At 39.6% G+C, this 26653-nt stretch overlaps 2 protein-coding genes across 3 annotated transcripts in view; one reads left to right on the top strand and one right to left on the bottom strand.

Annotated features, from left to right (window-relative positions):
* LOC127064204 (protein lozenge-like) overlaps positions 1–26653 on the top strand; it is a 100107-nt gene that overhangs the window by 31227 nt on the left and 42227 nt on the right. The window lies entirely within an intron of this gene.
* On the bottom strand, positions 8543–18658 carry LOC127064281 (segmentation protein Runt-like). 2 transcript variants are annotated; one of them, XM_050995120.1, is made up of 4 exons: positions 17081–18644; positions 16796–16909; positions 14575–14682; positions 8543–13661 (listed from the first exon to the last, which is right to left on the bottom strand). In XM_050995120.1, the coding sequence occupies exons 1-4, from the start codon at positions 17400–17402 to the stop codon at positions 13174–13176; spliced, it is 1032 nt and encodes a 343-aa protein (XP_050851077.1). In that variant the 5' UTR covers positions 17403–18644; the 3' UTR covers positions 8543–13173. The 2 variants fall into 2 exon arrangements, with proteins under 2 accessions (XP_050851077.1, XP_050851087.1); XM_050995130.1 differs by lacking the exon at positions 16796–16909 and having other exon boundaries at positions 17081–18658.

The raw sequence follows: 26653 nt of genomic DNA, 5'->3' as shown, positions 1-26653 counted from the left end.
CAAACGCTTTTCCACTTGGTAATTTCGGTAGAAGGAAACGAAGAAAAAGATATTTTCATATATATTGGTTAAGAAACTTTATGACGTCTAATTATATACGTTAGGTTTCAAGATTGTTCGTAGAAGTCTTATACTAATCGGTAAAAAATTAAAACGTAATTCGTTGAATATAATATTACGAGATATTAAATAATCGCATGGAAGAGGAAGAAGAAAGAGGTTTATATTTTATTCGACGTTTACGTACATTATTTTATTTCCTTTTTTCTTTTTTTTTTTTTTTTGTTTAAATATGAGAATTGTGTCATTGGGTCAAGAGTTCAGGTATATTTAGGATCAACGAAATTCACGTTTTATTTCAAAAAAAATTAGACACGCATTGCCGGAGGTTACGTTTACAAAGATTTCACACGGTGCGGGTTGTTACGAAGATCTCAGTGGAATAGGTTTGTTGACAGCACAGTGAGGCGTGACGACCTATTTCGAATTCTTACCTGTTAACTGACCTTCCAACTCGGATTTTAAATGTTAGTTTTCACACTTTAATCAGTGATAGAACGTTCGGACTAAGAAAAGGTGAAAGTGTCCAATCGTATTTTCCTTGAAAAATATTTTCTTTTATAAACAAAAAAATTCTTCCATCGGAACGTGTACAATGATATTTTAACAATTTATTTGTCGATCAATTAGATTGATAAATAAATAAATAAATAAATAAATAAATAAATAACAATAATAATAACAATAACGAGAATTTCGTTTCGAACGAATGTCATATATTATCGAGAAAAAACCATAAATTTATAAATAGGATGAAATATATATATATATAATTTTCGTTGAAAATTATTTAACAAATCAGATCGTGATTGATGATGATTTTTCGATAACCTGTTCTTGGAAAATGACCAGTTATTTAATTCAAATAGAAGTTTGTTCGATAATTATGGCTTTACGCCTTTTAATATACAATGCATAATTATGGTTACTTTCAACAAGGAAAGGGTTAAGCCTTTCCTTATTGAAGCTTTTACTTCAAGGTTTCAGCATTATCGGGGATTTACTGAGAATAATGAATAAGTAAACTTCCAAATATTTACTCGTTGGTAAGGGTTTAATTATCTTAGGCTTTTAAAAGATACGCGATTTAGAATTAGTTTCGTTTGACACTAAACATAATTTATTACCATTTATCCTTTGCTAGGATTATTGAAAGATTTGTATTTATGAAAGATTGTCCATTCGAAAAAGAAATAATCCTATATTCCTTCTTAAGACATAAATAATTAAACAGCACGTTCAAACGTTTCAACAAAAATGAAATAATTTTATCACCATTTGGTTGACATCTATTATGGTAATCCTTCGAATTGTTAACGTACCGGTAAATAAATTATATAGAAATACTTCATATATCATACGACTTTAAACGTACAAATATTTTTATTCAGAGGAAAACAAGAATAAAAGAATTTCTCCATAAATTATGACACTGCAGAAATGAAAGGATTTCTATGGAGATTTTATCCTAAAACTCGCTTTATTTCATTCCTTTATTATAAACGAAATTTAGAAAGCGTTTATCCAGATTAATTATCGAGAAGTAGAAAATAGCACGTTAAAAATGAAATAAGACAGCTCTATCGGAATGACATTTCTACGATTTAATTTCTCTGTCGGAGATTTAAAAAAAAGAAAAAACTAAAAAAAAGAAAAGAAAGAAATAAAAGACATCTGTTTCGCAACGTTTTTTCAATCGAGATGAATTACTATAAATTACACTGTTCTAAGATCATGCTGTTATCAAAATAAAAAATCGAGAAAATCCTGTTTCGACGTTTATTTTGAAAAGAGGAAAGAGGCGTACTTGGTTGGTACCGTTTGATTAGTGTCGCCGACATAATGGAGGTCCTTGGACGTACAAATAAGAGAGAGTAGGGTGGTAACGAAGGGGTGGTAGTAGCCCCAATCGCGCGATGCCAGAGGTTTTTGAGAATGGCACAGTGGCTCGTAGCCGGGGTACCACATATGGCCGTTCGGGTGTATTAGATAATGGTGTTAGCTCTTTCTCTCTCTCTCTCTCTCTCTCTCTCTCTCTCTCTCTCTCTCTCTCTGTTTCTCTCTCTGTTTCGCTCTCTCCCCTCATATATACACTCGACACTGCCCTTCGTACAAAGAACCTTGGCATGGTACATACATGGTAGGGATCTGTGATTGCGTTCGAAAGTTTAGACTTAAGCGACTACTACGGTAGCTGTCATCAAAAAGGGGATGCATATTTTTCAATTGTATTTATATAGTATTCTTTTATTCCAAAAGAAAACTATCTGTTTTACATCTTTTTGTTTTATTAAGAGATCTTTCAAGTATTTTAGACTTTATATAAAAAATTTGTTATTTAAAAGTTGAAGATAAGTTTTTATTGATTTTTTTATCGATTAGCTTGATTTCTAATCGATTTTAAATTTCGTTATTAAAATATGGTATTTATAGTATATATTGTATGTATGTATAAATATGTAGATGAATGTACGATTCTAAAATAAAAGAAATATCATTTCTTTGGAGTTTTGAAAGGATTTTTAATATTAATTATTTAGATATAACTAATAGTCGTAAAATGTAGCTAATACTAAATGATTGATGATACTATTAATTTATTTTATTGCATTAGATTGTTATTATTATTTTCTTGAATATATGTCATTATATTTAGTAATAATAGTTATAACTATATAATGAAAAGTTTAAACGACAAAGTAATTCTAACTTAAAACCACGAATATATATACATATATATATGCGTATATTTAACTGACCAGTAAGTAATGTCGTAATTTACAATATTTTATATCTAAATAACCAATACTAATAGAAATAATAAATAAAACCAATACAAAATACTAATAAAAATGCAAGTAGAAAGTATACTAATATTTTTTATTTAGATATCAAACTTATTGAAAATTCCGACATTATTTATTGGCCAACTTAAAACATCTATATACATACATACATACATACATACATACATACATACATACATATAATATAATATAATATAAAGTAAAATCTCGAATAGAGAAGAATGAATTTCCTACAGTGTAGTAACAACGTAAGAGAAACTAGCCTGGTCGACTAGTTTTCGTGTTGGCTGCGTGAACGTCTACGGAATGGACCAGAAGGGTCCGGGAAGGAGAAAGGAGGAGAAGGAGGGGGAGGAGGAGTAGGACGGAGTGTGCGGAAAGTAGAAGGGGGTTCGGTTGATTTTGAGGAGTTGCTACGGGGGTTGTCGTGGCGTACCCCTGCGGGCTCCCGCTCTCGGCTCCTAGAGGCCAGGGTGGTTTACCCCCGACGACCGTAATACGGCTTCACTAGGGGTGAGATTCCTCTTGCTGTGTGTATATACACACATATATAGCACGTTATAGTAGGTACATTCACCGACACTCACTTACACACACTTCGCACGCGTGCGATTTCTCTGCTCTCATTTCAAAATTTATACCATTTAATAATCTCGATACTCGTAATAAATACTTCATTTAATTATGTTATTTTTAGAAAAGCTACTATACGATACTGTTTCTCTCATACAGGCTTTTTATTCTCTCTCTCTCTTTTTTTTTTTTTTTTTTTTTTACATCATCGAAAAATATTTGAAACTTTGAAAATGTATACTGATTAATGTATCCGATGAGTGCTCGAAGAAAAACATTTTATTCGTTATAATTTTGGATCTACTTAGTAGTCTTGTAATAATAAGTAAACAAAAATAGCTTTCAATGAACATTACTCTGATAATTATTATTTCGATAATCGTAGAAATTCTATAATCTATCATTTTTATAAGTTTTGATAATTCTGTTATTGAACCTTGTCACTCTAATAATATTCCTATATGAAATAATTTTTACGACCTAATCGTTCGTCGCTAAAAATGTTAATAAACGTTACGTAAATACGAATAGGATTTAAAACAAATAAAAAAGAAAGGCAAATAAGATTTGTCCGGCATTACTGGCAGAGTTCAATCGAATAGATATCAATGAATGTTGTTTGTCGATTGTAATTATTTTTTTCTTTTTTTTTCGAAAAAGGAAAAAATTTATTTGCTAAGATAGACAAGTGAATAGTTTTCTTTAGAAACGAGGTACATTTCTATAGGAAATTTCGATCGAAGTTTTTCTAGGTGCGTTATCCACGATAACGTAACACATGGCACGCTTTCTACATCGAGGTAGAAACATATAGGTGAGCTTGATGGGTAGAAGTTTGTTACAGGAGTTAGGGAAGTTTCTCGGAGTTCACAGTGCTTGGTTTACAGCCGTCGACCTTAATGCGACTTCGTATGACAGGGCTGTACGCGAATGTGCGGACGTTTTACAATTATGCACTCGGATAATCCTCTAAGCCAGACTGCACCTGGCGACGTAAATTAATCGCGACGTCAACGACTGGTCCAAGTTCGCGTCTACCACCTACGTATACATGTACACACACATATATATATATATAGAACGTGTGCGCGTGCGTGCATACGAACACAAACACATGTACATACACACACACGTATATATGTATATACCGCAGGTATAATGTGTTATATACAGCGAGTTTTCCAACGTGAAAGAATTTTTTTCTCTCTCTCTCTCTTTCTCTCTCGTTGATTCTATGAAACAAGAGAGAAGAGATATGATAAATAAAAGCTTCATTAACGGCAAGCAGTTATGTAATCGGATCCTTTTTTTCCCGTCATAATTGCGTGGGGCCACGTTCAGGATGTTTGCTATCGTAAATTTTGTTCGTCGAGGCACAAGGGTCACGTGGGTCGAAGCATGCCGAGTTTAGTTCAACGAAAGGGGACCAGTGGACCGGCAACAATCGATAAATCTACCCCTCTGAAAGAAAGGACAGAGCAAACCCCCGAATAAACTCGCGAACGTACGAAAGTACGATCTTATTTTTCTATCTGCCTTTTCTTAAGTCTTCTATCCTTTTCTTTTTTTTCCGACTTTGATCCGTCTCACTTATCGAAAATATTCTAACGTAAGAGTCAAGAAGACCGATCGAGGATCGATTCGATCTTCTTTCTCTTAAGAAAAATGAAAGATCCGACTAATAGAGAATTATTATAATCGACTTAAATTAATAAATGCATGTTCACAGTATCAGTATTATTATAGATTGCGAGATATATGGGGAGGAATCTCTCGGAAGATAAAGTAACGTTAAAAGTGCTTGGAAAAGGTCGTAATCTACGTGAGAACCTCTGCAGGATAAGTCTCACCCCATCCAGTCATGTGTGATGGACCTAAATGGATGAGACGCACCCCTGCAGCGGCTGCCGGCCTATCGGCTGTCCATAATTTTTGCTGCTATTCCAAAGGGTAATATCTGAAGGGTGGGTAGACGGTGGAGAAAGGTAGGTAGGTAGGTAGGGAGGAAGGGAGGAAGGGAGGAGAGTGGGGAATAGGGGGAATTAGGGGGGGCAGATAGGGGGAGAGGGCTTACTACCTCCGAGAGAATAGGTACTAAGTACCCACTTGCTTCGTGTGACATTAAAAATGTCGACGGCGATGCTTTTTGCAGTAGGTAGCTAGTACGTCTAGACCCAAGTCACCCCTTCTCGCATGTCTCTGTCACGGTCTGCTCTTTGAGGTAGGGCACTCGTTGCGAAACCATAATTTATCGTTCAAGAATCTAGTCCTTTACACTTTCCGTTACGAATCTCGCAATATCGTTTGCAAGTTATTTTCTTCCTTTTCCTTTCTTCCGTCTCCTTTTTTCCCTCTCTTTCCTCTTCTTCCTTTTCCTCTTTTTTTTTGTTTTTTCTTTTTCTTCTCTTCACCCGTTCCCTCCCTCTCGCTCCGCCTCTCCTGTTTCAGAACTATGTACGAAGATGAGACTAGAAGATGTCCGAGTGGCTCGATCGTTAATAAAGAAGACGATTGTTTCCTGAAAGTTTCCAGTCTCCGGACGAAGTTAAAGAGAAAGATAGATAGAGATAGATAGATGGTTAGAAAGAGAGAGAGAGAGAGAGAGCATTAGCAGCTAGATAACGTTGTACTCACATAGGATGTGGAAATACGGGGGAGTTAGAGTGAAGTCCGCGTAAGCAAAGAGCTCCGCCGATATTACGTAGGTTCATTTCGACGTTGAATCGATTTGGCAAATTGGTCAATCGCTGAGGGGTCAGAATTCCAGAAGCTCTCTCAGTAGTGGCGTTAGAAGGGGGTGGACGGACGATGGGACGAGGATTGAGGGGAGGGGGCAGGAGGGGTGTATGTCGAATCGGTCGAGGTGGCGGGGCAGATGGTGTAAGGAAATTGTTCCGACGTGTCCACTTCCTCTCGGACTGATGAGTTCCGTTTTGACGCTGTCGATGGTAGTCGAAATCGAGTCCTCTCAAAAAGGTTCCCGATGGTCCGGGAACTCGCGCGAATCGATGCTGAACATCGTACTGAACGGCTTGCTCTTGAAAGCGATCCGAGTAGAAACTTTTCGACTTTGTCGGCTTCTGACGAAAAGAAGAACGGATATTGTTAGGGACGAAGTGGGTGGGAGAGAGGGAGGAACGACGAAAATCGGTCTATCGACTAAAGAGCAAAGAGAACGAGAATTTCTCTCTTTTCATTCGTACCATTAATTACACTTTCATATGGACTAATTAAAAAATACGTCTCTGTAATACGATCAACAGGTTATATGCTCGGTGGACGATTAACTGTCTTTTTTTATCTTTTATTTTTTTTCCTTTTTCGTTTTAATCTTTTTTTTTTTAATCCTTTTTTTCCTTTCTTTATATATAGATCAATCGTGGGAGGGATATCGGAGGTGTATATTTTCTCTATTTCTCTTTCGTTCTCTCTCTCTCTCTCTCTCTCTCTTTCTCTCTCGCAGCAATAGCAGCAGTAGCAGCAGCACAAAATCAGGGAAAACGCTCATCGTTTCCACGCGAGAATAATATCTAGTAGTAGGAGGATCAGGGGGATGAGGAGGGGGTGGGAAAGGGGGAAGTTGAAGAGGTAGGGGTTGGGGGAGGAATGAGAGAACGATCGTGCTGGTCCGTCGCGGTCGAGTTCGATACAAGTCGGCAGGAAACGCGCGAGTGCATTAGCAGGGCAGTGTCAGAAGATCAAACAAGATAATTAATCTCGTTAGTCCTGAATCAACCAGTGCTCTCTATTATCGGATTACCATTCCGGTTCCCGGTTAATTCGTTGGCTCGTAGGAAAATCCAAGAGCACGTCGTTGCTCCGTTAACCACGAACAAGGCGTCCTCGGTGCGTTTTAACACCATAGGTATTAACGGGAAAATGAAAGAAAGAATGAAACTCGGCAAGGTTATCGTCGACTCTATTAGTCTTCATTTTTACTTGATAGAAAAGAAAGAGAAGAAAAACAAAGAATATATAAAGGAGAAGTTAAACAGATAGAATCTTTTGCGATCTTTTGAGAAAAGTTAGATCCGTAAGGTTCTATGTCGGCTAATCGAATGGCTTATTTTAAGTATAACAAATAAATGGATAGAGTATTATTAAAATTTCGTCGAACTTATTCAAGGTTATTTCTTAGATATTTCTACGGTTTATTGTCTTAGCCGAAGAATAATTGACGATGTAGAAAAGAAAAAGGATAAAGATAGATATATGGACTGCTGTATAAATAACGATGTATAAATAAATGCTCGTAAAATAAAGAAATCAATAAATAAATAAATAAATATATGAAAAGAATATTTCAGATTTTTCAATTTTAAACTTCGCAAATTCTATAGTTCGACAATTTCACTTTCTATCCTCTTTATTTTACGATTGGATAATCTTTATCCTATTTTTCTATCCATAAGTAAATTACTTTACCATAGATCTTGCTGTACGTGTTACTATCGTCGGTATAGTACATAATATTCTTAGGTTTCGGACTTTTGCCAAGTTGTTTTTGTTTGAAGTAAAAGTTGCGGTCGTTTTACGGTGAAAGTTCATATTTTTACCTACTTTTACAATACAATTTTATAACGATCTCAACATAAAAAGTTTACCTTTCCCTGCTTGTAATTCTTACCAAATTGTTTTATTATTTTTTTTTTTTTTTTCAAGATAATAGTTTTTCTTTTTTAATATTACCCATTTAAAAATAAACACACAAAAGAAGGACATTTCAATGGAGTATTATGGAACATAGAGAAATTCGAGGAAAGACAGGAAACGACCGAAAATCGGTGGTTTCTACGAAAATGCACTCTCTCTTTCTCTCTATCTCTCTTTCTCTGCCTCTACCTCCCACCCTTCCTCTCTTTCTCTCTCTCTCTCTCTCTCTCACGTGAGTGGCAATCGGTCAAACGAACGTGCAACGCGCACTCGCACGCGAGCTTGGAACGTTCGAAAGCGTACATACATACATACATACATGCATACATGCAACATACGTACATACATACATATATACATACATACATACATACATATATACATACATACATATATACGTCCGTACGTACGTATGTACATACATACATACATACATGCTTGCATGCATACGCACGAATATACACAAAGAAAGTGGCGAACTGCAAGGGTGCACGCACCGCCCACCCCCTAGTGCCGCCGCAGGTACCCTTTAATCCGCGTTGGCATCGCGGCAGGACGGATCGATAGCCGATAACGAGGTCGAAGCATTGCGATGCAAAACAGCTCGTTAAATGTCTCTCTTCACCTCCTCCTCCTCCTCCTCCTCCTCTTTTTTCTTCTTCTTCTTTTCTCTATTTTTTCTTTTCTTTTTCGTTTTCTTATTTCTCTTCTCAAGCTATCGTATCATTCCGAGCTTTACCTTGCAAGCTCCTACTCACCGCGATCTCGAAGACGACGTTCTCCTCTTACTTTAGTAGTCTCGAGACTACTTCGCGTTGCTCTCGGAGATTTACTTTAGCGAGTCGATCAACTCCCGTTTGTAAGATCCACTCGAAAAGCGGCTTATTATTTCCGCGGTCTCCTTCGAGACTCTTCGTCCACGGAGGAGGACATTCGCGAAGGACCCGCGTAATCCTCGACACGTTTGTGATGAGACAGAGAAACAGAGAAACAGAGAAATGGAGAGAGAAAAAGAAAGAGATAGAGAGAGGGTAAGATAGGAGCCAATTAGTTGCAAGGTAGAAGACTTAAGAATAGTCTCTCCTCGAGAGCATCAATGTTCACCTATCAAAGATCTCTTCAAAGGAGGAATAAGAAAGGGGATTCACTTTCTTGTCGATCCTTTGATCAAACTCTCCCTTGATCTAAGAAACGCACGTATATACATACATAGGCACATATATATATATATATATATACACATATATAATACATATCTATCTAGATATAAATCGTTATAAAAATAATACATGCATATATTTCTCAGTCTATATAAAAAAAGTTGGTCTATATAACAAAAATGGAGCGATCGGAAGTAGCGAAAGAAAGTAGAACGATAGTTCGATCTATCTCGAGAAATGAAAGATCGAGAACGAATAGTAATCCTCGGAAGGGTAAACGGATGGGTGGGAGAAGGAGGGAGAGCGTGTGTGGAGGACGTATTGCTGGCAAATCGAGTATATGTCTCTTTCGCATGCGTAGCGACTGCGGTTGGTGCGTCGTCGTCATCGTCGTTGCTGCCGCCGTCGTCGTCGTCGTCGTCGTCGTCGTCGTCGTCGTCGTCCTGGAGGGCCGATGAACGAAGGGTTAGAGGTAGAAGGGAGTGTGGTCCACAGGAGGAAGAGTAGAGTAGAGGAGGACGAGAGGTCGCGTGGAAATCGGGACTGGGAGGATGGTTACTAATTGTCCGAGCCCTTCTCGCCCCTCCTCTATCCCTCATCAACGTTGATTGCCTAACTCTAGGACCCTCCGAGAGCATCGTCCTCGCGATCGTCGACCATGGCCAGTGAGAGATAGAGAGAGAATGAGAGAATGAGAGAGAGAGAGAGAGAGAGAGAGAGAGAGAGTGACAGAGACAGGACTACTCGCGTACTCCTGCACGTCGACGAGATGACTTCCACGAAGCTCCTGCTCTAATCTGTGAACGTGTCTATGGTTTATCGTTAGTATCGCGAGAGATCTGTTAACGTGCGTACGTATTAACGGAACGTTATCAATCCTGTGAACCTATAAATAAATCGTTCGTTAATAAAATGGATATCGATAACTTTGTGATACGGTACGAGTTGACGAGGTAAAATCGTGGATAGGGGGAAAAAAACGACGAGAGATAAAAAAGATAAAAAAGGAAAAAAGGACAGAAATATGAGAGAGTCCGTCGAATTCGTTGCTCGAAAGTCGATTATTCCATTGGCGATCGACGAATGGTTTGACGCTGATTTTTTTCTATTTCCTCTTTCTTTCTCCAATCTCTCTCTCTCTCTCTCTCTCTCTCTCTCTCTCTCTCTCTCTCTCTCTCTCTCTCTCTCTCTCTCTCTCTTTTCGTTACCCCTACTCCAAAACTGACTCAATTATACGTCACGATTCTTTGGGCAAACATTAGTTAGCGCCGGTTGGCTCTCGCGCGCACACGGATTGGCTTGGATCGGTTCGGTTCGGTTCGTGTGGCGACCCTTCATGGTTACTTGGTTCCGTTGTCTACTCGTCAACGAACGAACGGCCCCCACGGCTACAGGGTGTCAACGCGGTTCTCATTTTCCTCGAGATAATCCCATTAGGCAACGACAAAGCGTCCGAAATTGTCGGTTCTACGTTGGTGCCACCGCGTTTCGGTATGCCCAGAAGCTTATGCCAATAAAATCATGCTCGTAGGCGCCAATCGAGCTGCCTGGATTTTTTAATTCCTCTTTTTAAACGTTCTCTCTTATTCTTTCTCTCTCTCTCTCTCTTCTTTTTTCTTCTTTTCTTTTTTTTTCTCTCTATTAGTTCTGGCGACTCTTTCCGTATCGAAGATCGATCGATCGATCGATCGATCGTCACAAATATCTACGAGTTCGTTTCAATGAAATAGAAAAAGGAACAAGACAAAGAGGAAAAATATTAACGAGAAAAATTAGAATTAAAATTTCACGAAATTCATATATATGTATGTTAGAGAAGGATTGGAAAATCGACGCGTTATTTTTCTTTAGTATCGTTCATATCTTATTTTATTTATTTATTTCTTTTTTAACTTTGTTCCTCCCCCCTCTCTCTCTCTCTCCCTCTCTCCCTATTTTTCTCTCAGAGGCACGCGTACTTCCCTTCTTTAAATTCTGTTCCATCCGACAGATGAGAAAGGAGAGAGAGGATACCGTTCGAGAGTGATCTCGGGAACGAGATAAGAAGGATGAGAATCACGGGTTCGTGCCGAGGCTATAGGTACTAATACAGATCTCACGCAGTCCCCTCAATATAAACCATTCTCTACCCTTGCGATCGTCGTATGGGAGTTCGTACTTTTACATTACACTACCATACAATCTACTTGTACGTATGTATGTATGTACGTATGTATGTACGTATGTATCCGCGTATGTACGTTTATATTCGTGTGTATGTGTTTCTATGCGTTTCTACATGTGTAAGCGAGAAAAAAAGAAGAGAGAGAGAGGGAAGACCGTGGGCTGTACGGGCCATTCAGATTTAAATCGCGACAAAAAAATATGAATTCCCCTTGCAGCGATAGGAAACACGGTGGTGCTTTCGATCTCTCTTTCTCTCTTTCTCTGTCTCTTTCGTTCTCTTTTTCTCTTTCTCTTTCTTTCCTTCTCTTTTCCTCTCGCTTCTTCTTTTCCTTCTTTTTCGTTCCTCTTCTTTTTTTTCAAACGATCGAAAGTGTGAAAGAAAAAGGACGTGATATCGTATATCGAAGATCTCTCTCATATATGCTCGAGGAATCGTTCGTACGTGTAAAAAGAAGACGTGAAAGGGTGGACGAGGAGTAAGAAAAAAGAAAAAAAAAACAACGAATGTCTCTTCTCGAGTAAAGGGTATACGTGCGTTGGTGCGTCCGTGCGTGTGCGCGTGTATGCGAGGGTAAAGAATCGAAGGGGTGAGAGTAAATTTTTGAACGGTGTACTTGACCGACGACGTCGTCGGATACGAACGGATATCGTAGAAAATTAGAGAGAGAGAGAAAGAGAGAGAGAGAGAGAGCTTCTGTAATGCAATAAATTTCTCCTTCGCAAAAAGGATGAAATTTAAGAAGGATCGGGTTGAGCTACGACGGAAAATGAAAATTCGTGAAAGAAAAAAGAAAGAGAAACAGAAGGGTATAGAAGAGAATAGAGTAGAAAGTTTAAAAAGAAAACGAAAAATCTGAAAGTTTAAAAAGAAAATGAAAATGAGGATAAATGACGAAGAAATGTATGTATTATAGATACGCAATATTTTTTTTTTTTTCACGTAGAATTCAGTTTTATTTCTCTCGTTGCATTCTTTATATTCACTCTTTTTATACCATCTTTATACATTAAATATGATCTCTGACTTATAAATAATGGCAATATTCTTTGTCTTTTAACCTTTCTTTCTTTTATCTATTCTTTCACTTTCTCGTTCTTCCTTGCACGTATTCAGGTTTTAACAAATATTCGAATATATATGTATGTGTATGCGTATATATATATGTACGTTCAAAAGTCTGTTTGTCCTTCGTATATACGATCGCATATATATTTATATGTATACACACATACATATATATATATATATATAATATTTATAATATAGTATCTGTACTCTATCACTGCATTATTGTCCACGAACTAAATCTACACGTATATACAAATCTCTCGAATTATCCATCTTACATAATTTACAATCTTAATTATCAGCTATAGATAGTGAAGATAATTCGTTAAACGATGATAAGTTAAGCGAGGCGTATCCTTTCGATAGACGAGAGGCTGCAGCACGCGTGTTTGGTCTGTATTCCCTTCGTAAAACCGAAGGCAGTCATCGTACATTAATTCAACCAGTAGAATTATTGACGACAAAACTAGAAGACGAAGGAATCGAAGTATTAGAGGATTATTTCAAGACGCCTAACATAGTTCACGTGGTATCACTAGCCTTCCAGTTGGGGGGAGGGGGAATTGGAGGATCAAAGTTTTTTTTCCTTTCTTTCTATCGTTCTCTCTCTCTCTCTCTCTTTCTCTCTCTGTGTGTTTTGATCTTTTTCTCCTCACTTTCTTCCTTTCCCTCTCGTCTAAGGATTTTAGTAAGGCCTCCAAACGGGTTTCGCTGGGGTAGACGAGGATATCTTGGTCGGCGATGAGATTCTCTTTGGTGAAATTCTTTGAGAAATTAGTGCCGTCGGTGCTTTTAATTCGTTCTTCACACCTTCCGTCGGTTTCGCTCTGAGCGTGATCCTTTCTGGAGAAGACGAGGACGGGTTTGTTGTGACAGACTGGTGAGATGGTAGGGTGTTCAGCCTAATCGGGACGAAGGCACTGCTACGAACTTCCTCGGCTGTTACCTCGCTCTCGGATTCGCTCGGACTTCTCGGTGGTGTTCTTGATGGACTGTTTGGTATCGTTGAGGCTGTCGTCGTCGTCGTAGTCGAAATAGTCGACATTGTTTTCCCATGTAACGTCGTATATTCCGTTGGATATTTCATGTGATCAAAGGGATAAGTTGTGGGTAGTACGGTCGTTGGTGGGAACGATGGTGGAAATAAATCCGTTGGTGGTATTGGAAGTGTTCCTGGAATCAACAAAGAATTTACTTCCTACGTTATTTCCTACCTTATCTCTCCTTTCGCTCGTTAGTAGGTTCATCAAAGATTTCTGCTGGGATCAACAAGGTGGATTATCGTTTGAAACGATGTATATATAATATATATTGTAAACGTGCCACACACATGCATACACATATATAGTCGGCGTTTTCAAGCGGACGATTTTAGCAAGAGACAGAGAGAGAAAGAGAGCGACGCGTTCCTCGTGGGAGAGAGTGGGCTTGTAAGTCGTATTGTTGTTCTAACGGAAGGGATGTATTCGGAGGTCGAAGGGGGTCCGTTGTGGGAAAAGGGAGCACAGGCTCACCCCTCGGTCCAGCTCTACGAGGTATGAATCATCGCCAGGCGTCGCGGACTCGACGAAATCGATAACACGAGTTCTCTTTCTCTCTTTCTCGTTTGTACGAGCGTTCTCTCCAACGAACTGGCGGCCTCTTTCGAGATCTTCTTTTTTGTCGGTGATTCGTCAAACCATCACGCGTACACAATGTTTCGTAGTAGTTTACGTTTCTATGTACGTACTTGTGTACGTGCAAGTTTCTCGATAACAGGAGATCCGATTTGTAATATCCGATTGTGAGACTTTTTATATATACATATATATATATTTTTTTATTGTGAGACTATATATATATATATGTGTGTGTATATATATTTATATATATCGAAAATAACGTTTACAAGCCGATTTTTTACGAGATTTTTACATAAAAATGAATCTATTTGTTTGAAAGAATATAATATGATCCGTGATACTTTCTTTCTTTTTGTTTTGTTTTCTTTTTTTATTGAGGGAAGAAGAGATATAAAAGATCTTATAAATGTAGAGAGAGAGAGAGAGAGAAAGAGAGAGATAGAGAGATGATAAAAAATTCTTACCTTTGACCAATGCAGGATGAGAAAAGTGCCAGGCGTGGCCCAAATAAGCGGCATCCAACCACGGATTGAGTAAACCAAGTCCATGGAATCCAGGTCCATACTGATAATCTGTAAATCAAATGCCAAAAATTTGGTTAAATAGAGATACAGAGAGAGAGAGAAAGAGAAAGATAGATAGATAGATAGATAGATCTATACCGTGCCAGAGTCAAGCCCCTTCTGAACGATACAACAACACAAAAATTTTAAATATATGTGTATATACAAAATATATTATAAGCGAAGAGATTACGAAGGTCGTCTTAACTTTGTCTAGGTTACATATAAACATAAACACAAATATAAAGCTGTTCCTAGAACAATATTATACTCAATAATAACAAAACTAAATAAGAAGCGCGTATAAACCGAAACTGATCTTATTATTATGAAATTAGTCTTTCGTAACATGCTTTGTCACGGGAAAAGAAAAGAAAAGAAAAGAAAAGAAGGTTTATATCCGCATTCATACAACAAATATACACGAACGAAAGATAGAGATAAAAAGAAAGAGAGAGAGAGAGAGAAAGAGAGAAAGAGAGAGAAAAGAAATCAGATTCAATGAAGATCTTTATAAATTTTGCCGGGATACGATCGAATAAATTTTCGATTTGTCTTCAAATTTTATCGTTTCGCTTCTCTATATTCTTTTAAACATAAATAAAACTTATTTAAGAGTATCCGTGAAAGAAGTCAACGTAAAGTCGAGAATGAGTCGTCATAGAATTTCATGGACGATTCCGTAAGAGTGATAAAAAGGAAAAAAAAAGAAATTAAAGAAAAAATAAAAATAAGTTCTCTCTCTCTCTCTCTCTCTCTCTCTCTCTCTTTCGCTCTCTTTCGCTCTCTTTAGCGAGCACCGTCATTTCTTCGCAAGTCTGGCAAAGTCTCTTTGGCGGGCGTAATGAACTGACAAACACCGTGAAAAAGGAGATGCCGGCCACCCAAGACCTATAAAACGAGGATTAACGACAGCTCTCCGACTTAGCGGACCGGGTGAAGCGGGACTTGTATCTTATGTTTATACGAGCTTGGTATAACGTTCTTTATACGACGCGCCGCGGATTCCCGTGGCGCGCACATGCTACCGCCATATGTGGCGCGATAAACAAACGCATAAACGCGGCTTCTTTATCTTTTCTCTCTCCCTCCCTCCCTCCCTCCCTCTCTCTCTCTCTCTCTCTTCTTTCTACTTTTTTTTTCTTTCGTTTTACTTCAACGACAACGAAGTCTCGTCGTAATCTTCTGCGAGATGGAGATAGATAGATAGATAGATAGATAGATAGATAGATAGATAGAGGAAGAAAGAGAGAGAGAGAGAGACATAGAGTAGGCTAATAAACATCTTTAACTAACTCATGACCCAATCGAATCGTTGGAGTTTTCGGAAAAATAAACGAGAAAGTCGAAGGAGAGACCTCCGATCGTCGCGGCTTGAAAACTTGCCAAGCTTTTGTGCGTTTGTGTTCGTGTTCTCTATATCTATTCCTTTCTCTCTCTCTCTTTCTCTTTCTCTCTTAGTCTGTCTGTCTATCTGTCTTTCTCTTTCTCTTTAGATGCGTGTACGATCCAAACGCGTGTAAGAGAGAGGAAGAGAGAGAGAGAGAGAGAGAGAGAGAGAGAGAGAGAGAGAGAGAGAGAGAGAGAGAGAGAGAGAGAGAGAGAGAGAGAGAGAGAGAGAGAGAGAGACGTCTCTGTGCGCGCGCGCGTGCACGTGCACGTGTAAACGGTTCTATGTTTCAGAGAGAGAGAGAGAGAGAGATTGTGTGTGTGTGTGTGTGTGAGAGAGAGAGAGAGAGAGAGAGAGAGAGAGAGAGAGAGAGAGAGCTTGCAAGCACCGTCCTGTGACCGCCGCGGCTCGCGGTTTGAGGTCCGCCAGCTATACGCCGGATTATTAAACGGCCGCGAGCTTCCAACACCCGTTTGCGGATTCTCGGCTGGTCACACCGCCTCCGCCGATGATGACTCTTCCCTGATCTTCCCCTTGAAAATTATAATTTACCAATCCCCGATTTCGATCTATAATTTCTTAATTTTTCTTAATGGTCGATTCGCTGACATCGCTACGAACATTTCCCCGTCTCGATTTTGATCTCTACATTCCCGACTTCTCTCGTCCGATGACCGTTTAAGAAAATCGTCTTTTATTGTAGTATTACTTTTGATCTAGATCAAAACTTACTTGATTTAGATCTGGGCTCTCTTGGTCCGTCCACGGTTACTTTGATCGCCTTGTTGTATGTAGCAATTTGGAAAGGTACCGTACTGATTTGTATTGTCAATGAGAAGGATTTACCTGGAAAGTTAGAATCGATCGTTAATATCGTTTTTTTTTCTTCGTACGGAATCGTTTGATTTTCTTTTCTTTTTCCTTTTTTTTTTTTTTCTTCTCTCTCGTACAAGTCGATCGAGTTTTACTTTGAGACGATACGATATGTTAACAACGAAAAGAGGGATTAATCCTCACCTCTGCCGCTACGACCGACGAATCTCAGATCGTTGAACTTGGCAACCTGATTCTTCATGACCGCCGTGCAGTTCCTAAGTTCGCCGCAACAGTTCTCATCGTTTCCTGCCCTGATCGTGACCAACGTGCCGTCGTTGACCTCGTCGAGTGCAACGACCTTGAACGCCACAGGAAGGGACTTGTTCGACCTCCAATGCGATGGTAACGCGCTACAAAGTATCGCTGGACTTCCGGTCTGTACGAGTTCACCGTGACAAGCGCCGAGAGTTTCGCGAATCGCGCTGAAGCTGTCGATCCCTAAAGGTCCGTCCGGTAGATGCATCTTTGTGGATCCTAGTTCGATCGTTTGCCGCGTAGCGCGAACTTTTGAAAGTTCTATACGGTTCTTCTTCTTTCGCGTAACACGGTTATCCTTGATAAAAACACCCTGTAGTTTTCCTTTTTTTTACACAGTCCATCGAATTCACACTTTTCAACACTTAATCTTCCTACTATGTATTATTATTATTATTATTATTATTATTATTATTATTATTATTATTATTATTATTATGATTATATTTTTAGTAATATTACGATTGTTGTTGCAGTTATTATTGTTTTTAGAACAATAATAACTATTATTATTAACAATAATATTATATAACTGAATATGAAACGGATAAAGACAAATGAAAAGAAACACAGAGTATATCCAGTGTGTCGCGTGTCTTTTTCACGCTTTACATATGTACATGTACATATACATATGTACGTACAGGAATATATACATATGTATGTATGTGCGTATATATATATCTCTTCCTCTCTCCGTTTTCCCAAACACTATACTCTATACTCGTATCTTCTTCCCCCTTTTCGGAGAGAGCGTACCACGGGTAAAAGCGTAAAAGTTGAGTTGATCGCGACGCGCACTCGATGCCGGCTGAGCGGATTCTAGTTTTTCGTGGCCGCAGCCGCAGCTATTTAGAGGGGATTTTTCTCCCCTCCAATTTTTCCGGAGCCCCACCCAGGGCAAGCGCGTCGACCAATGAGGACGGCGGTCGTGTTGTGGCCTCCGCGGCTCGCCGCCTTCGCCCCTAACCAGGCTTAGGGGGTCGCCTGCCTTGCGAAAGGGGCTGCCTGCTTGCCTGCCTGCTTGCTCGAACCGAGTCGTGGGTACCTTTCACCCTCCGCCTCTTCCTTATCTCGCCTTCACACTATCTCTCTCGCTCTCTCACTCTATCCCCATCTCTCTCTCTCTCTCTCTCTCTCTCTCTCTCATTCTCTCTTTCCCTCTTTCTCTCTGCATTGGTCGTCTCTCTTCTCTGTCATTCTCCTTCCATTCGCTTTTCTATTTCAACCCCTCTCTCTCTCACTTTCTCTCTTTCTCTCTCCCTCGTATTGTCTCTTCGTATCTCGCCTTCTCCCTTTCTACCTTTCCACCTACCAAGCCACCTACGCCACGCTTACGTGACGACGTGAATTTTCACGCGCACGTGTTCGACTCGCCCCACCATCACCATCGTTCCAACCACCACCACCACCACCACCTCTCTGCCACTGCCACCACCAAACTTTCTCTCTCTCTCTCTCTCTCTCTCTCTTTCTCTCTGATTCTCTCTGCTTCTCTCTCTTTCTCTGTCTGTTTGTCCGTCTATCTATCTATCTATGTATCTATCTATCTATCTATCTATCTATTTATTTATCTAGCTATCTGTATCTCTCTATATCTTTGTCTTTATTTTCTTCTCTCTCTTTCTTTCTCCTTCTCTTTCCCTCTGTCTCCCTCTCTTCCTCTCTCTCTTTCTCTCTCCCTCCACGTTTTTCCATCCAGTACCGCACGCGTTTCTTGACCTCGGCGGCCTATGCACTCGTGACTGCGGATATGTAGGATTATTAGATTGTACAGTTCCGCTGGAACAAAATAATTATACGTTTTGTTTTGTTTTGTTTTTTTTTCTATACTTTTTGTTTTCTTTTGTAATTTACTCCTTTTTTTTCTTCCATTAGGATTATTGGACCGAACAGATCTGCTCGCAAACAAAACGATTATACGTTTTTTTCTGTCTTCCTTCTTTTTGTTTTCTTCTGCCTCCCCCCTCATATTTTTCGTTTCTAAACTAATTCTCACGTTTGATCATTTCTCTTGCACGTATTTACGTTCTCCTGTTTTCCGAATGTATGATCATACTACAGACGGAAGGAACATATGTTTCATAACTTGAACGATCGGTACCTATTTTTGACCTACGCCAACAATTTTACGAGCGTCTCGTCAAAGCGATTAAGGCCGCTCACGCCTAAACTCGCTTCTCAATCTCGTCGAGTCGTTCGAAACTTTGTGAATTTCTAATCGGATTTCTATGAAGTTTAGTGTAACTCGTAAAGGGAATATAAATCGATAGGTGTGTAGCAATGTTTGGACAGAGGGGCTCGCATAAATCCCATCGCGGGTGGTCTTACAGGTCGATCGAAATAATGGCCGATTAGCTCGGTGAACATGACGCGGTATTGTGTCGTCCTCGCATTAGTGTCAACGAGTTTTCCTCGGTACAAGAATCGCGCTAATTAATCATGATTAATTCGTCGAGATATAGGTAAGTAGTTACTTACTAACCTAAATGCGAGCGAGCTTTATAAACGACACTTTCTTTGTACTCTTTACGTGTCCTCGAAATCTTTCTAATCTTTCCTTGTTGCTTTGTTCTTTTCCTGTTCTTCGAGAGCTTGTAATGATTCTTTTATATTTATAAAAAAAAAAAAAAAAGAAGAAAGGAGAGAAATTCGACTTTAATTATTACATCAATTCGATCGATATTTTGAAAGTTAAGATTGTCCAGTACAATTCGTGACGACGGTAACTGTCGTTCTTAATGGTTTAAATGTACTTCGAGATTCGAGTCTTCGAGTTAATTATAAACGCAAGAAACAGGACGAGCGTGTAAGATGAACGAGGAAGAGAGATTTATGGCAGTGAGAAAAGTGAAAGAGAGATATATAGGTAGAGAAAAAAGAATAGAGGATTCTCATTCCATCGATTTTCGCGCGAAAGGGAGCGACCAATTTGGACCTTTTCGGTTGCTTCGAAAGGACCATGGGTCCAGTATTAGACCGGCTGACTGTAGTTGTAAAAGTCGACGAGAACCCGTTTCTCCTCTATGCGAAAGGAAGGGTAGGAAAATTCAAATCGATCTCCGACGAGCTCCCGAAGCGTGGATCCAACCCTTTGATTTTCTAGGTCACCGTGTCGTTGTCGGGAGGACCCAAGCGAGATTTACAACGAAATTGCAGCCACAGCCTTGCCTCTTCCTATGCCAGCTATACCACCTACCAGTTCCACCAACCATCTACCACCAACACCAATACCACCAACGCCAACGTTGGCCTTTAACGAGGCCAGATTAATTTTCTCGAACGCGTGACTCCTCGTTGCACTCTGTTTACGTCTCATCTCTGTAACATCGAGCCGAATCGTTAGCTAGCTTAAAAGAGGACAAATTTACTTTCGTTTTTGGTCTATTTTCTAAAAAATATCCTTTAACTTCGTTACAACACGATTTTATATATATATATGGATAGGCATTGTACGTATTTTTGTATCTATTAGAATAAATAATATATCTTTACGTTGGTCTATTGGTTTGGGTTACGTTACGTTATTCTTAGGTTACGATGATAATATTTTCTTTCGATAGTTGTCACTACTTTCTTTTTTCTTTTTTTTTTTATTTCTTTCTTTCTTTCTTTCTTTTTTTTTTTTAGAATAGGGGTCACGATCTATAAGAAGGTCTAGTTTGAAAACTTTCAGGTCGTAGGGTTTAGAAAGAAATTCGTTGTTGTGTCGGTAAAAGCAAGTTTCATCGCCCTTCAATTTCCTCGGCTTTCACGCACTCGAACCACCATATCGTCCTTGAAGGGTGGAAGCTTCGACGAGTCTCGAGACGTTCTCTTACACCCTGACGAGGATTAGCACCAGATTAACCCCATTTTTTTCTTCCACTCTCTCTTTCTCTTCCTCTTTCTGCATGTTCGTAGCTTCAACGTGACCATATTGAACCATTTTTTCACGTTGCATCTGGCTACTTCCAAACGAAGGGGAGACTCGAGCGAGAGAGGCAATAACGATTGGAAAGTACGAAAGTACTGGCTCTTGCTTTCCTTGTCAGTTCCCTCTTCTACCTTTTATGGCCTTTCGAACCGCATTAGAAATTGCATGATGACGGTCTCTCAACGCTTTTCGAGGGTACGCAAGTGAAAGCAAAAGTTCTCCAGAGTTCCGATCTTCACTATCTTCATAATGTTTCTTACGAGTTCGGGTCGAGTGGGAATAATTATTCAAAAAAAGAAGAAAGAAAGACAAAAAAAGAAGAAAAAAAAACAGGGGAAAGGAAAGGGAACAAAAAGAATAAGGAAAGCAAAAAAAAGAGGAGAAAAAAACGAAGATCGGTAGACAAGATATTTTCAGAATAAAAACGAACACGGTCACTTAATCGTGAAATAGTATGCATAATTTATACAGTACATACATACATATGTGCGTGTATGTTTATATATATATATATGCAAGTATGTGTTTGTATATATATATACACACACACACAAATACATACATAATGCTTGTGTATATTTTTATATGGAGTCAAAGCTAACAGGAGTAAAGCGTGCATTGTATTTTCGAGGCGGGTTGAGTGCATGCATGCACCGCGAATGCATCGTCAACTAATTAAACGCATGGCTCTCAACGAGATGGCGAAACGAAGATAGAAAAAAAGACAGAACGAGAGAGAGAGAAAGAGAGAGAGAGAGAGAGAGAGAGAGATAAAAAGAGAAAAAGAGTGGAATGTCATTTTTCGAGAACAACAGAGACTAATTTCTTAAAAAGTCCGTACATGTTAGGCTTCCGTTTCCTCGCCAGTGACCAGCAAAAGGGACTGCTTTTTTAATATCACCTAGTGCTTGTCGGCACTAGGAAAAGGACAATAAAAGGTGAATGTGCGCCACGGTATGTCGAGTTTGGCGTCAGCGTCGGCGTCAGCCTTCGCGTTCCCGTCGGTTTGACTTTCGTTGAGAAGACTACGAGGTTGCCAAATACGACCTCATGTCTGACTGCCGACTAAAGACCTGCCAGATTTTAACGTTCTAGCAAAAATAAGTTTTCCAAACAAAAATCAATGACGCTCCTTTGGAGGAAATATGGACTCGGTCATCGTTTTAATATATTCTATTCCATTCCATTACACGAAATAATTAACAACAAATCTTATTTTCATCGTTGAACAAATATTCTAACAATTTATATTATATCTTACATTATTATAAAAATATAAAACGTTCTTTCCGATTTATCAGCCGTACTTTTGTCTAATAGATAACGCGTACGTATATCGTGGGTGGACGGGAGGGTGTCCGCGTTTCTGCGTTTCTGTGAATTTTCGAGTCGTCGAGAAATTCTTGCGTAGGGGAAAAGAAAAAAGGAGAACGAAGGAGATATAGAGGAGACGGATTAAGAGAGGACGAGGAGCCCTTTCTCGGAGGGCAGGGTCACGCATTCTGATTATCGAATGCTGAAGTAACAGCGGGGTGCTTTGCGAGACGCATAGAAATCGCGCGCGCGTTTTGACGCGCGAAGTAAGAGAGAGAGAGAGAGAGAGAGAGAAAGAGAAAACGAGATAGACAGAGGAGAGAGAGAAAGAGAGAGAAAGAGAAAAAGATAGATAGATAGAGAAACGTGTATGGAAAGAGAGAGAGAGAGATACGTTCGTAGAGAAAGGTGGAGGAGCAAGCAACGGGGCACAGAAGTTAACACGGGAGCTCGCATTGTGTGTGGTGAGCGAGCCGGAAGCGTCGCCATACTGCGTATTTCCCCGCGCCGCTTTTGTTTCCGTTCTCGTTGCCCCGATCGTTTTCTATCCCACCTCCTCCTTCCACCTCCTACACCGCGTTCTGCACCCTTTTGTTTCTACCGCTTCTCTTTCGCAAAGCCTCCTCTCACTCCCTCCGTTTCGTTCGGTGCTACGCGAAGATCTCTCCTTCCCTCCTTCTCTCTCTCTCTCTTTCTCTTTTTCTCTCTCTCTCTCTTTCTCTCTTTCTTTCTCTCTTTCTTACTCACACTCCGTTTATGTCGCTCTCTCTTTACGTTTCTATAATTCGAGCTCGTAGATCTCGTATCTCCGTCGTTGCTTCGTTCAATTTCGAAGTTTTTTTTTTTTTTTACGAAGGATGAGAATCCTATCGAAGCGTTAACTATACGAAAGTATTCGCTTGAGAATTTCTTTCAGTTTCGTATGTTATTTTTTCATTTGTTAAATAAACTTATCTTATCGCTCAAACTGACATCAATAGAAAGGACAAGTATCTTACAAAAATGAAACATCGTCTTTCCTTATTAATATACAAATTTGTAGAACTTTGCATTTCTCCGATTTGAATGTTGTATAATATTTTTGATAACGTTTAATGATGGAATAGTATTTTTATTCTTTCAAATTTTCCTATCTCATAGCAGGTGTAATAAATTCGTCACTTTTTTCAATCTCTCTCTCTCTCTCTCTCTCTTTCGCTCTCTCTCTTTTTTTTTTGGAAACAATCCACCCAAATCGGTTCAGTCGTCGAACGCATGACCGAACGCATAGAACGATGTCGCGAGGGCCGTCCTTTGATATCCATTATCACCGTCCGGTTACCTGCCATTAATGGCCGATATCGATGGCTATTAGTCGGCGCACCTAATAACCTACAAGCCAACTATAATGCTACAACACGAGGCGCTCGAGATTCCGGTATACCCGTGGCACATTCTCCGACCAAATGCCAGGCTCGCTTCGCCGATAAACGTATCCCGCGTCTCCAAGCTTCTCTCTCTCTCTCTCTCTCTCTCTCTCTGTCTCACTATCTATCTCGGTCTCTCTCTCTCTCTCTTTCGCTCTCTCTCCATTCCTCTCGACGTTGGCATCGGCAGCAGCAGCCGTTCGCTTCTCTCCTCTGCCGTCCTTAATTCGAGTCAAGATTACAAATTGATTCCGTAGCAGTCTGTGTATGAATCAGGCGTCACGTGTTTAGGACGCACCCCTCGAACGTTCGCTGCTCTCACACCCACATGATTCTATCTCTGTGTATGTGTTTCTTTCTGTCTCTCTCTCTCTCTCTCTCTTCCTCTCTCTTTGTGTGTGTGTGGGTGTATATATTCTCTACCTCTCTCTTTCTCTTTCTCTTTCTCTTCGCGTGAAAGCCTACACCAAATTCGACTCTGCTCTGCTACCGGCAAAAAGAGAGAAAGAGAGAGAGAGAGAGAGAGAGAGAGAGAGAGAGAGAAAGAGAGAGAGAGTATCGAACCTACTAGCCCGTTTCGCCAGCGAGTGTACGGTTTCCACGCAAACTTCGGTCCATCGAATGGCTCGATAATTCTTCAAAGTGCCTCTTCCCTCTGTGCTTTTAACGTTTACTCTTCGACTTCGTACTACATGGTACGGGTAGTAGGAGGAATACTACTGGCTGGTGGGTACCTATTAATTAACGCGGTAATAGCTCCAATGATACATCTTTTTTTGCGGTGCTTTTCGACTAAATTGCTACTCGTTTTTATCGGGTATACCCCCCTTTCTATTTTTCTCTTCTCTTCTTTTCTTTTCTTTTCTTCTTTTTTTTTGTTTTGTTTCTTTTCTATTTATTTATTTATTTATTTATTTATTTATTTATTTATTTTGTTGTTCCTTTCTTTCGCTTCTCGTTTTGATTCATCTTTCTTGCTTTTTTTATTCGCTTTTTATTTTGCAAAGGAAATACATTTTATCCTTTACGTAACTCTTCTCTCTCTCTCTCTCTCTCTCTCTCTCTCTCTCTCTCTCTCTCTCTCTCTCTCTCTCTCTCTCTCTCTTTCTCACTCGTCGATGGTCCGATATTATTATCGGATTTTTGACCGAGAGTTCGTTTTACCGAGAACGTTTTCGATATCTTCTACGTATAAGCGTATAAGTTTGCGTTTGCCGCATGATTGATGCCCCCGGCCATTATTACTTGCAGCCCCTTATGTAGTATTGTTACGAACCCCACGCAGGACGACGTGGAGGAGGAGATTGTGATGGTGGTTATATAGGAAGGGATGAAAGGGAATGAAAGAAAGAGAGAGAGAGAGAGAGAGAGAGAGAGAGAGAAAGAGAAAGAGAAAGAGAAAGAGAAAGGGAGAAAACGTAAGAGAGAAAAAGAAACGATGAACGTTCGTGATGCGTGTGGAAAATCGACGCTACGTGACGAATTCTAATTGAACGATTTTAGACCGACGAAACGATCGGTACATCGTCTCGATAAACACTTCTAGCGATTTCTAGTTCGATTTGTTTCCCTTTCTATTTTTCTTTCTCTCCTCCTTTTTCTCATTTCTGAATTATTCTTCTACGAATTTGTATATTATCTTTTCGTTATTACGTGTTCAAATTCGCGAGATATGAAATATCGAAAGAATATCTTTCGCTGAACGAACAAAGTACAAGTTTCTAATGGAAAAAAAATGTATATAAGAGACAAATGTTCAAACAGTTTTATCATCTATGAAAGATATTTTATGGACGATATAAAGGAATGAATATTATGTTGATTTTGGTTTGGTTGTATGAAATTTATTGGAGTATAAACTACGATACTAACGACCGATCGTGTTCATAAATGTCGTGAAGTAACGGCATAAGCATTGAGTATCGTCCGAAGACGATGTAATTCGGTACGGCTCATCGAGTTTAGATCGAATGGGAGGGATCTCTCTCTCTCTCTCTCTCTCTCTTTCTCTATCTTTGCTCCTATTGCCTCATTAGTACCCTTTCCATCGAGGTCTATGCGATATGGTAACCCTTCGTCGGCATTTCGTCCCTTTAAACGCTCTCACGCGAACTCCTAAGTAAGGTCACCCAGCAATTTCCGGTAGCCATCTTGGCCGTCCTGAGACGCGATGGTATATTTCCTCCTCTCCAAGCCCATGCTCTCCAAGCGAATTCGTAGAGATAGATATAGAGGAATACTATTACCACGAGATCGTCCGTCCTCCCTCAATCCCCCTTTGCTTCCTTCCTTCGTACATTCAAGAAGAAGGGGGAAAGTTCCGAGAGACAAGGGCGACTCCGATGTGATTTGTTTCGACCCTTCAAAACGACGGGGTTCCGCATCTTCGGTCTCTCGAATATCCTGTCCGGCTAAAACTTCGTATTCGATCGTCAGTGAACTTCGTTAACACCTAACGAAAAGGATATTCACGTTTCTCAAAAGAAAATTAACCGTAGTTATTTACTACGACAATTAATTCTCATTCTATCTTCTTTTTCTTTCTCTCTTTCTATCTCTTTCTTTTTTTTTAGTAACCTCTCATAGTTTTCTATTAAATAGAGAAGGGAAGAAAGAAAGGGAAAAGGGAAAGAGAAAAACAAAAAAAAAAAAGAGAAAAGAATTTCTCAACGAAGCTTTTGGCACGAACGTAACTAAAAGCGTAGCGCTGGTGTGTGGAAGTTACTCGGTTTGAAATAGTCCCGAAGTGGAGTGAGAGACTTTCGCAAAAAGTAATGACGGTATCGACGATAATAATCCGTTTAATTGGCGCACCAACCAAAT

Source organism: Vespula vulgaris, chromosome 1 (genome assembly GCF_905475345.1).
Source record: "Vespula vulgaris chromosome 1, iyVesVulg1.1, whole genome shotgun sequence".
NCBI classification, from domain to species: Eukaryota; Metazoa; Arthropoda; class Insecta; order Hymenoptera; family Vespidae; genus Vespula; species Vespula vulgaris.
This window is presented reverse-complemented; position numbering and strand designations above follow the sequence as displayed.